The sequence below is a fragment of the Prenolepis imparis genome, unplaced genomic scaffold (genome assembly GCF_030444845.1).
Source record: "Prenolepis imparis isolate NDT839.2.m4 unplaced genomic scaffold, iyPreImpa1.0 SCAF_10, whole genome shotgun sequence".
NCBI lineage: Eukaryota > Metazoa > Arthropoda > Insecta > Hymenoptera > Formicidae > Prenolepis > Prenolepis imparis.
In genome coordinates this window covers 14,999,415-15,012,495 of record NW_028141168.1, presented here as the reverse complement: position 1 = coordinate 15,012,495, position 13,081 = coordinate 14,999,415, and the positions used below count along the sequence as shown (strand labels likewise).

At 29.1% G+C, this 13,081-nt stretch overlaps 1 protein-coding gene across 2 annotated transcripts in view; it reads left to right on the top strand.

Moving 5' to 3' along the window:
- Ache-2 (acetylcholinesterase 2) overlaps positions 1-13,081 on the top strand; it is a 116,275-nt gene that overhangs the window by 90,077 nt on the left and 13,117 nt on the right. For both annotated transcript variants that reach the window (XM_083048273.1, XM_083048275.1), the window contains exons 4-5: positions 886-1,038; positions 9,318-9,481. In XM_083048273.1, the coding sequence (XP_082904399.1) occupies positions 886-1,038; positions 9,318-9,481 (317 nt within the window). The remainder of the gene's footprint in view (positions 1-885; positions 1,039-9,317; positions 9,482-13,081) is intronic.

Genomic DNA, 13,081 nt, shown 5'->3' with positions numbered 1-13,081 from the left:
TAAATTAAAATAATTTAAATAATTTTATTTTATTATATTTATTTATTGCGGCGCTAAAGTTGCAAAAAAAATTAAGAATATATTCTCAATTTAAGAGGATATTCCAAAAAGTAAAAATAAAGATGGAAATATTCTTATTCATTAAGAATATCTATTAAGAGTACTTATTAAGTATGAATTTCAAGAAAACATTTTTTTCGGTGAATGAATTCGTAAAAGCGCGCGCATTTTTTACCGCCGTTTCGAATGGAAGAAAATCGATGATACAAAGCTATAACTAGCTCTCAGTAATATCTTTTGACCCGCGAGTTATGTGCGAGAGAATGTTGCGCTCGGGTAAAAAATTATTTCCTTTCAACACAATAGCGCAAAAAGGTGGAGAGAACGAGTCCCAAAAGTCCAGCAACATCTAAAAAAGGAGATGTGTAATTTCCATGGCTAATGGCCATGTCTAATTTTCCCAAGCGCATTTGAATTTTTTCTCTTAATGCAACAGCCTGATGATACTTTGAAATTACTGATTAAGATTTAAATGCCGGATCTTAGAAGTAAAGGTTTCACAATGCCGTAAGATTAATTTTTTTTCAATGAAAATTGTTATAAATATAATTGACAAGAAAATAAATTTTTACTTTATAATGTAATATTTTATAAATTTTATCAAATAAGAGTTGAATAAAAATAATCTGTAATTCTTGTATTTAGAAATGTTGTGTAATTTGTTGCGAGCTTGTCGGAAAATTTTGAAAATAGATGTAATACTCTTTTCCGAAATAGAGTGAAAACGAGCTGAATTTAAATCTGTCTGAAATTACGCTTGAAATATACATTTTTGTACTTTAATTGGCTATCTTTAATAGAAATTTGCCCGGATTTCTGTTTCAGTACACTGATTGGGATCAGATAAATGATGGCTACAAAAATCAGAAAGCGGTAGCGGATGTTGTGGGCGATTATTTCTTCATCTGCCCATCCACGCATTTCGCGCAATTGTTTGCGGATCGTGGCATGAAGGTCTACTATTACTTCTTTACGCAGGTAAGGCTATACTGGTGTTATTCTTACAGACTAGGCATTAATCATTAAGGACATTTCACTCGTCAAATGTCAATCGCCAGTTGATAAGCTATCATTATATACGCGTTGAGATATTTCTGACTGTCGTCAAAATTTATCTTCTTAATTTATTAAGCAAGTAAGAAAAGTTTTGCATTTTAATCTGCCGAGCTTCTCACATAGCGGCTAGTACATAATTTATGAGACACTCTGTACGTGCGGATGAATATTTGCGAATTCCCATTTTTCAGGCCATTTATGGCAATCTTGAAATTAATACATTTAAATATTTTCTTAAATTATTAATATTTTCTAATATGATTGATATTAATATTTTATATCTATTTGTATAAATTGTTTGATATGAATTTTTAGTAGATTTGTTCGATTAGTAAACATTTTTTATAGTTTTTTTAAATATTAGATATTTCAGTATAATTAATCCTAAATAATAATTTTCAAAGTTAACTTTATTGGAGATAATATATGAATAACCAAAGAAATATGAATTGCAAAACTCTCAGCATTTTAAGTCATCAATATTTTCTAAATCTTATTTGTTCACAATACTAAGAATTGTCAAATTTTTAAATTATTTTTCATGTATTGAATGAAAGTATATAATTTAGCAAACATTCTATATAGGATTACGAAACTTTACGTTTATAGAGAGATGAGAATACCAATTTATTGTTTCGAAATAAAAAAGAAACTCAAAACATATAATAATATTTCTAAAAAATATAAAAATATCTCTTTAATATGCAGTAACTCCTTCCTGATACATATATTCGTATAATTTTATTAAATCATATAATATGATATAATATTTGTATTAAATTATACGAGAAATTGAAAAATTTTAATTACTACGTGTATCGCGATAAATCTCTCATCGCCTCGAACATTATTATCTTGAAAAGTTGCGTATGCTCGATACAACGTGATTGTTATACCGAGCTTGTGTGTGCTGCTATTCTCCCTAAAGTAGGTCCGAAAGAACGGAGTTTACAAGACCGGGAAATTACCGCAAAAGTATTATGTAAATTGGATTCTAAGCCGCTTGCATAATGCTACCAGAAGATTTCGTGATGGAAAATAGCCTAGGGGGGGAAGCAGAACGGAAAGATAAAAAGCGGTAAACTTATCGGAATTAAACGTTGTTGAGTGGGGGTTGAAATGACGGTAATGTATAATAGGGGAAACAATTGTCCGAGCGCAACGTGTTATTAATGTATTTCTTTCTTTTTTTTTTTAATGATACTCGTGACGTCAATCAATCATCGACGCGCCGCCTGTCGTCGTGATAAAGTGTAGGGGCGAATATTTGGATAGCGAATAATAACCAGACGTCCCTCCGCACGCTTTGCAATATCAATCACGCGCGAATCACGCGCGCGTGATTTATTTCGCCATTTTAACGGCACTGTGATTTCGCCGGGTGTAATTACAGGGGAGGACACAATGCGTTCCCCGCAATGTCATCGGAGTGTATAATGTTTAGATCTAGAACGCGAGGGGGCAAATTGTGCGCATTCATTCAACACTATATAATTATCGACTCGTCCCCTTCCCTCCTCTCCTCTCATGACCATCCTACGAAATTATATAAATGCAAACTCATGCGAGAGGGCATTATAGACTGCGTACACGAATGGTTATACGGTATCGCGTTTGCCATATACCTGTTCCTACTGTCATGTTCAGCTCTTTATCGCCGCTTATCTCGCTCACGAAATCTCCGCCGTCGAAAACTTGTTGATTCTTATACATCGAAATTGTAGGGTTGTTTAGAAAATTGTGTATAAAATCCTTGAACTTTGCCGATAACTCTTTGGCACTCAAATATTTGAAACGTGATTTTTTTCGCAATTTTTATGGCATTAATATATTTGTCGTGTTGTAGCTATATGTAGTTTGTATTATTTCAATTATTTTTACATGAAGCTTTCGTGTAATGTAAAAAATTCCAAACGTGTATGTTATATTAAATAATATTTTCCCCCCTTGAAATAAATATTTTTTTTACAAAAAAGATTTAAAAATAAATCATATTTATTTAATATTTTATCAAAAATATGCATCAAATATCTTGATATACAATAATATTTTAAATAAAATGTATTAATTTCAGATAAAGCGAAGATTTTATGTAATTACTCGTTTTTGTAATGATTAATTTGATAGAATGCTTTAACTTTTTATATAAAATAAAAATTTAATAGACTTATTTATTATTATTATTTATTATGCGGTTCTTTTGATGAAATCTGTCTTTTTTTTTCTTGATAAAAAATTTCGCTAATTAATATCAGAACGAATAAATAATTGAGCATTTTTTAAATCGATGAAATCGACGCGTGATTTATCACTGACTCAAATGATAAGCGATCTGTGGCCAGGTGCCAAATTCTCTTTCTCTCTCTTTTCCTTCCTCTGCCTTTCTTTCTCTCTCAGTATTCAAGTTGAAAAGTGACTCCATATGTCTTAAAAAACGTGAACTAAAATTGAAATGAATTACAAAACCGACACCTGAGCTTTACTTTCGTATTTATGATCGTTACAAAGTTAGTAAATTCTTAAAGAGTCCAAAGTTTGCCGATTTGAGGATTTAACCGAGCTATATTTTATGCATTACATATATTATATGATTCTGAAATATTTAAACAAGCTTTCCAAAAGTCTTGTATCAAAACACATAAAGCAATTTGTATCAATATAGTATATCAGCTTAGGTTCTGAGATATAGCTTAATAATATTATAGAACTTTTGATTTTCATTTTTAATGTTACTAGTAAAACGCAAGAGAGGAGAAAATTATGAAAGCTACTGTATAATACTTGAACAAGATTTGGTCAGTTTATTATAAATAGTTAATATATAAACTGTACTTTTTAATAATTACACAGTTTTTAAATTTTTATAAATAAATTTTGAATATACTTTATTATATATTATTTTTATATATTTATATTAATAATTTATATTAATAATATTTTACTATTTCTTGGCTATATGCATAATTTTAGCTGCATGTAATTTATTAATATTAATGTTCTGTTTATCTCGACTGTATAATGTAAAACACCTAATTGTCTTTAGGATTAGCAAGAAAACTGTTACAAATAATGTTACTAAAACAAAGGCATCACATTAATTAAATTTTATACAAAATAAAAAATGTTTTTCCTTTTATTGTTAGATGAAATACGTATGCGCATAATATTATACATTTTTTCAGTCTCACTAAATTAGCAATTGATAGCCATAGTTTTCTTTGCGATAATTTGAGATATTGTTCTTTTCAATGGTTTTCATAAATCCCTAAAAATTACATAAATCCTCAAATTACATACCTAATGGCTCTATGATTCCGCATTTAGTAAATGCAAAGTGTTCGCGATATTTTTGAATGTCGTAAACGTTCGTTGAAAATTATTTAAGTCCGACGATTCATTTTTGCGGTTGACACTCTCGTAAGGGTGTTAGAAGCCATTGTGGGAAAGAAATGGAGGAAAGAGAAAGGAAGAAAGAAAGACAGAGAGAGAAGAGCAAAAGAGACGAAATTGCAGAGGAAGAATGGGATAATGCTTGTAGAATTTAAGGACCGTGAGAGATTAACGATGAAAGTAATGATGATTTACACTCTTTTGCTTCATTTAATACTGTCAATTCTTTCGTCCGTATTATTGACCTACTAAAAAAGGTCCTAAATGCATCAAAAAATGTCTGCGACACTTATCGTCAACAAGACTTATCGTCAATAATTCTTCTAAAAGTTAATTAAGATTAATAGATTTATTAATAGATTGTGTCCAGTCCCGTGTATTTTTCGTACGAATGATAGCTTCGTGTGTGTATATACATATGTATGTATGTGTGCGCGCGTGTATGTGTATATGTACATACAAACACATATATATCTATATATATATACTTATATCTAATCAAGATATCTAATGAAAAATAATCAAAATATTTCAAATAGCTACTTGTGAATTATATGCGCGTTTATGCATAAAATATATAATAATCTACATTTTAGGGCCACTTCGACCAGCTCTGATTTAATCGTCGATTAAAGTTAATCAGAGCTGGTCGAAGTGGCCCTAAATGTAGATTATTATATATTTTTTGCATAAACGCGCATATAATTCACAAGTAGCTATTTGTAAAATATTTTGATTATTTTTCATTAGATATCTTGATTAGAAATAAATTTAATTTATCAGTCTGCGATTTCATTGTATCATATCGAAATTTAATAAGAAATAATGCTAATTTTATTTAACTTAACCACTTATTCAACCTTTTTTGGCTCTTATTATTACTTTCACCACCATGTTAATTAAGATTAATAGATTTATTAATAGATTTATTAATAGATTTATTAATAGATTTTTCTTTTTCATTGCATTAAATATGAAGTATTGCAAACTCCTCTTAGTTACTGGCGATAATTGTAAGAATATAGACAAAGTAATACTGTTTTTTTTTTCTGAAATGTTTTTTTCTAAAAATGTTAAGATATTAATAATTTTTCAAAAAACAATCAACAATGAAAGCATTTAAACATCAATACAATTTTTATTCAAATATAGAAAGTTTTTTTTTAATAATATGAGATTTAAAGATATTGCATATTAAATTAACGTTAAATAAACGTTGCAAAGTTGTTGAAAAAGATAGGTCAAATCATCAGAGCAATCCACTTTTCCCTAGATAATCCGTCCTACGAAGAAATAAATTCCACACACACATTAATGAAAAAATCTGCGCATGAAATAATAATGTCCCGAAATTGAAATGAAAATGTAGTGAAAGCGCAATATAATATGTACATACGTATATATTGCAAGTGAAGCATTCGATCGGACATCGATAACAAATAAACGTTCCGTCAGCACGTTTTTGCGACTCAGACTTTCCTCACTTTCGTATTCCGGCAATCGCGATGTGTGATTCAATTTGATGCGATAACATGATCTCGAAGTATCCCTCTCTCTTGTATATATGTACACTCGTCGTGTGTTTTTCGCTCTCTCTGGGGCATTTCGATGGTAGCCTTTGCGTCCCAAAAGAGCAAAAAAATTGCGCAAAATGTATTTTAAGTGAAAATGAATAATAAATGAATGCGTTGCCCACGCGGACCTCTGTATAATATTATCTCGATTTTTTTTCCGCGAATATATATATACAGGGTGTCCCAGAATGATGGGGACTAAATTCGTGTGCAGATTCCTGGGATCATTTTTCCTCAGCAAAAATGTCGAGACACCAATAATTTTCGCGTTATAAGCGATTGAAAATAAAGGGTTTTTCGCAAACTAAGCCTTGTGGAAATAAACTAATAATAAATTCACATTCTTCAATTAATTTCAGGTAGAGTTTACTTCAATAGAATTTTAATTTAAGGCTTATTGTTAGTTACAAATATACACGATGGCAAAAATTGGAAACATGCAAAAAATAATGACCTCCCTCGACATTTTCGCTGAGGAAAAATCGTCTCCAAATGATCCCAGGAATCTGCACACGAATTTAGTCCCCATCATTCTGGGACACCCTGATATGATATGTGTACGATTCACGCGTAACATCAATTGATCAATAATCCAAAAACACTAACGTTTCGCAGAAGGACTATATTATAAAAAAAAAAAGCGTATGGAGAAAAGAATCTAATGTAAAAAGATTTAATGGAGGAAATGGTATCTCTCATAACGCGAGAAGAGATTGTAATAATTAGCAATTAATTTTCGCTCGGCCGCAGATTCGCCAGAGATAGGAAGAATCAGAAATATATGGAGAAAGTACTTTTTATGGCGTAGTATATCTTGCGACCGTATAACGTTATTTTTGCGTAATTTTATTCGCCAGATGAAGTTTTTGGAACTTCGGGTACGAAGGGGAAGGGGAGAGTTCGCAGAAACACAATAATAACATTCAAAAGCGAGTGGAGTTGGAATTACAAATGGGAATCCTAGCTCACAGGCGAAGGAAACTTTGACTCGCGTTTCCATCGTCAATTTCAATATTATCTAGATTTAAGTTGTCACGCTATATTTTTAGTTGCGGTTGCCACGTTATTTTTAACATTGCATATCACAAATATTGCTCCGGATGTATGTGACAGGTCAGTTGACAGCCAACCGCGTAATTGCATCTCAAGATTCGTGTGATCAGTTTTTATATTAATATGGAATGATATTAAATAATATTTAATAATGTAATATATAATTAATAATATATAATATATATATTATACATATATTATTAATTATATATTACATTATATATTATATATTATATATATATATAATAACATAATATATATTATATATATAGTAATAATATATAATTAATAATATAAATAATACAATAGAGCGCAATAAATTATATCAGAAACAAATATGATTGACGACATAAATAATGAGAGGAAAATAAATGATATCAGAGATCAGCAACGATTCGCTTGAACGTTCTCTTCTATAAAATCTACTCGAGAGTCATATATCAGATCGTAAAACAATTCATACAGATCTTTCTTGTCGTGTTATCCACAACGCATCTACCATCTACTCGTGAAGTTTAGTTCAAGAGAGTTACCATGAAAAATAGCGCTTTTATCTAATCCACGCTGTTGATCACGTCACTCTTTCCCTACCTACATTTGACGCCGCTGCTCTTCTCCCCTTCTTCTTCTTCCATCCCCGCAGTTTCCCGCTCATTTACCTAGTATACGTTCCCTATTTTTCACCATTCTATTTTCCCTCTTTCGGTTTCCTCTGCATAAGCATCTTCTCTCTTTTTCTTACACTCATTCTGCCAGCCTCCCTCTCTCTTTGTCTCTTGTTCGCGTTGCGCTTTTCAATTTGCGTGGCTCTCTTTTTTTTTTTGCCTTTTACTTCCTTCCTCTTTCATCCTCTCGCTACTTCGCGCTACTTCATCGCAGCTCCTGGATCTGCCAGGACGTGCGTGAAGCGAAATTCCACGGCACGGAGGTTCAAGCAATTAACGGAACAGGTAATTTATCAGACGGTAACGCTCGGTTCTCCTGAATACTGCGGGAAGTAAAGAAGATGTCATTACTCATGCGCGCCAGCCGTAATCTTAATAACGGCTTTACCCGCTGATTAGACGAAGCCTTCGCACGCTATCTCCCTTTTTTCTCTTGTCGCGTTGCCCCTTTCCGTCCTTGCGACTTTAGCTTGTCAGACGATCGATATTCAATCACATATCCCAATCACATGCCGATCACGTTATCGCAATCCCAAACACTTGGGACCTCGACTCTTTTACCGTGATAATACTGTTTATGGATATTTTATTGTATTTTTTAACTAAATGTTACAATAGGAATCAGAAGTATTATTCTCATAAAAAATTGATGTCTGTTTTCTATTTCATACACTATATTTTACTATATGAGTATATACACACATACAGATATTTATATGAATATATATAAAGTGCTCCTGTAACAAAAATTTAATTTAATAAAATATTTAATTAATAAGTAAATCCAAAATGTATTGGATTAAATTTTTGTTGAAAAAAAAATTAATTTTAAACACACATTTCAGAAATCTCATTGCTTTGCATCTTGTAAGAATAAAAGTCAAAAAAATATCTCAGTTTTTTTTTAACAAGACTAAAATTACTTTATTATTTTCAATAATCTGCAAAATTTAGAAATACAATTATTAGAATAACATTATGTAACATTATCTCTTAGGACGTCTGATGTAGAATATAATAGTGAAATAATTTTCAGCTCTTATAGTCTGCGTTATCTATTATTTAATACTCTTCATTACCCCTACATTTCAAGGCAAATGAATATTTTTACCCCAGGCACACGTTCATATATTCTCATTTAAAAATAACATTGCTTACTCACCGCTTAAGATTCAGGACTATTATAATTTATAGGTGTGTACTATGTTATTTACATCAGTTAAATACTAAATTTATTTTTCTTTGAAAAATTTATTTATATTATGTATATTTATTTTTATTAACAAACGTACAGCGATTAATTAAATTTAAATTAAATTATTTGTCTACGAGCGAAGATTTAAAAGTATAACAAGCTACATAGGATATATTTTCAAATATACATATATCTGCTTAAATGTAAAATCAATGGCATGATACATTTTATATATTTAATCTGAAGAGTTAAATAAAAATATATTATTTTTGTACAAAACGACAATCAAGGAAGTAACGACGGAGGATGCATTGTGTGTTACAGAGAACAAGTACCAATGTATGGGGCGAATGGATGGGTGTAATGCATGGTGACGAGGTGGAATATGTCTTCGGGCATCCCCTTAACCAATCTCTGGTATACAACGACAAAGAGCGAGATCTGGCTTTCAGAATAATTCGCTATTATTCCCAATTCGCATATACAGGGTAAGTACATTGTACCGCAAATCGTATAACAAGTCGTATAACATTCCACATATTGTCTGAAGTAAATATAACACATGTATCGGCAAAGATGCACTGTCATATTTCTATTAAGTTTTGTTTCAAATTACTATAATTTCAGGTTCTTTGAAAAACATTATTTAAAATTTGTTTTTGGATGAAAAAAATTTCGAAATCAAAATAATGATTATTTTAATTGTCAATAGTAATTACTTCGATTAGGTATATATTTATTTATTTATTTCTTTATTTATTTGTAACTTTATTTGATGAACTAATTTTCGAAAATGTCGGAATTAATCCATTTTGTTATATTAAATGATAATTAGTGTTAAATAAAATTAATGGATTTCTTCAAATATCATCTACATAATTATTTCAATGTAATAATGTAATTTTAAATTATTATAAATATAACAATTTTTCTCGTTATTATAAAAAATGGCGGAACAGATGCGGAAGAACCTTCTGGCAATGCACGTCTGCATATCTGCAAGTCAGATATTAACTTTCACATATGTTTGAAATCTGAAAATACTGATGTTATAGACATTCGATAAAGTTTAACGCGAAGGCGAAGGTTAGCAATATTTCTAACAAAGTCACTATCACACGTTATAAAAGACATATGGAGAGAACATCGGGATCAATTTTCTCAAGGGCGATGTCTATGTCGCTTCATTGACTATTACTTATACGAACTGAAAACCACAAATCATACACAATGTAGTAAATGTAGAAATTACCTAACATTACGACACAATGTTCGATAAGCACTTAAATGTCGATTCAGCATTATACAAGTTAGCTGTTTTGACGAATGTACATTTACATACACTAGATATTCTACAAAAAATAAAGAGAGGACTTTTTTCTCGTCAAAAATTGTTTATATGCACATTTCTATCTATCTATCTACATTCATTTTTGCATACTTTGCTTATAGTTATAAAAATATTAAAATAACTAATAATAAACTTCTATCCTAAAAGCCTTATTAATGATTAAGCGTTAAATTTTATAATTAAATTTTCGCTCAATTATACCACGTAGAATTCATAAATTCACTTATTATATAAAAAGAAAAAATATTATAAATATTTAAATACATTATTTAAATATTGACGAGAAATGTTCCAATTTCGAGCAAATTCCATATAAAATATTTTGCTTTAGTAAAACCTGAGAGTGATATGGCAGTCTATTACTATTTTAAGATCTTTATAATTTCAGATGTGTGTCACTTGGGACAGAGAAAATTTAAGGTTCTTTCAAAAAATGTCTTTTTTAACTTTTATCTAATATTGATTTCGCCAATGTTGTGTTTAATGTTTAATATTTAATTTTGAAATATTTTCTTAGTTTTCTTCTCATTCAATTAGTGAAAAAATTATAAGAATAAACTCTAATACAAATAATTAAATAATTGAGAATAAAACTTACTAATCTGTTATATTACTATATTATTATATTACTAAAAATATTAGTTTTGATACATTTAAGACATTTTGACCACTTTCTCACTTTAGATGGATAAAAATGTTACCATCGTTTTCAGCGATTCAAAAAACATAAGGTTACATTAATTAAATTTAATTTATGTTACATTTTTAGGCAAAAATTAGCTTGTTTATCCTCTATTTGTGTTTTGAGTCTCGAAAAATTAAAATAATATTTTTTAATCTAAAATTTTACATGATCAAAAAACAACAAAATGATTTATATAATTATTATAACAATATAATGTAGAAATACAAAACTAATTATACATCTGTAATCTTCAAAATTATTTGCGTTAAATATTAATAATATATAAACAAGTTATTATATGTATATGAAATATTATACATATTCTAAAATTATTGAATAAAAAATGGCATAATTGATGAATAATATATTATTGACACAAATTAATATTTTATTGTGCACAAATATTTAATCAATTTTACACGAATACGCGCGCGTGAAACAGAAGTTAGACATTTAAACAATATTAACAAAGTATTAGGAATTTGCATACATTACATAGGTATGTTCAGTGTATGTACAATAATATATGTAAATGTAAGTAATGTATTATGAATGCACTAACACGTATGCGAATAAATTCGCTCTGACGTGTGAAACAAAGTTAATTTAAATTTAAATTATAACTGCGAGAAAGAATAAGTTTCACACTAAAAATTGGTTTTGATATTCACATTCAAATCAAGACTTCCAAGTGTTAACACATGGAAATGTTAATATCACGTACAGAGATGATAACACGATAGAAAAATTTTCCTCGAAACATAATAAAATATAAAAAAAGAACTTAAAGTAAACAATTTGATGAAAATTTTTATTTATTGAATTGCTACAAAAATATAGTAATTAATTCCTAATTTCAGTTTTCCTCGCCGTTACATTTTAGTTTTCAATATTAATTTCCAAGGCAAACGTATCTCAATATTTTAACTAAAATACGAGAAATATCGAATATATTCGGTTACAATTATCAAAAGAAAATTGATATTGAAAATATTGTATTAAGACGATTATTTCTAATTTAATAATTTATAAAACCTATACTATTTTAAATTCTTTTTCTTTAAGAAACTTATTAAATAAAAATTGTTAGATAACAATTAACCAAGTAAAAAAGTAAACTGATTAATGCCTGAATTCTCAATTAAAAAGAGATCAAAATTCATCAAGTTTTTAATCCTATTTTCCGCTTTTAATTATGCGTCGTAAAATTAAATATGAAAATTATCTATCTGTAGACTTATTCTATTTAATACACAATTTTATATTACACATTTAATTAAATATATCATATTCAGCATGGAATTGCACAACTAATTACTTTTATTTTGTAATGGGATGGTAAAACCGCAATAAATTAGTTTAATTATAAAGCTTAGTGAAGTTTAATTCTTCTTGTGTATTGTAGTGATGAGATTGAATTTTTATGCACAGGGCATGCTTCCATCTATTAACTTTGAATAAAAAAAAGAGAGCAGTTTCCTGTTCTGTCGCACGATGAATTTATCGAGATTTAAAGTTATTATGACATATCGCACTCTGTGCTAGGTAGTATACGTCTTTTATTTCTTTCCACGTACGATCGACGTATTGCCTTTATGTATGATATTTGAAGTCTGTTTTTACTACAGTTTTTACTATAGTATAAGCGTAAAAGTAAAAACACATCGGATGAATAATATAAAACATGATAAATTTAATTCTTAAAATTTCAAATTTCTGAAATCGATATAAAGCAAGCGATATAAATAAAAAATTAGGAAAATTAGGAAATAGAAATTACAGATTCTTTTTTAAATATATATTATAATAATCTATAATCACACATATACTTGATAAATATTTTAACAGCTATTTTTTGCACAGTTTACTCTTTAACGTGGAAATAACTAGAAAGAATCTATTTACTTTCCTGAAGAGAGCTTGACAGAAAGTTCACTTAAAGCATATTCTCAAAACTGCGAAACGCTTTCTAAAAACACCCTGTAAAGAAGACATTCGATTACATTTTATATACACACATATATGTATATATAATAATCTTTTGCAAATATT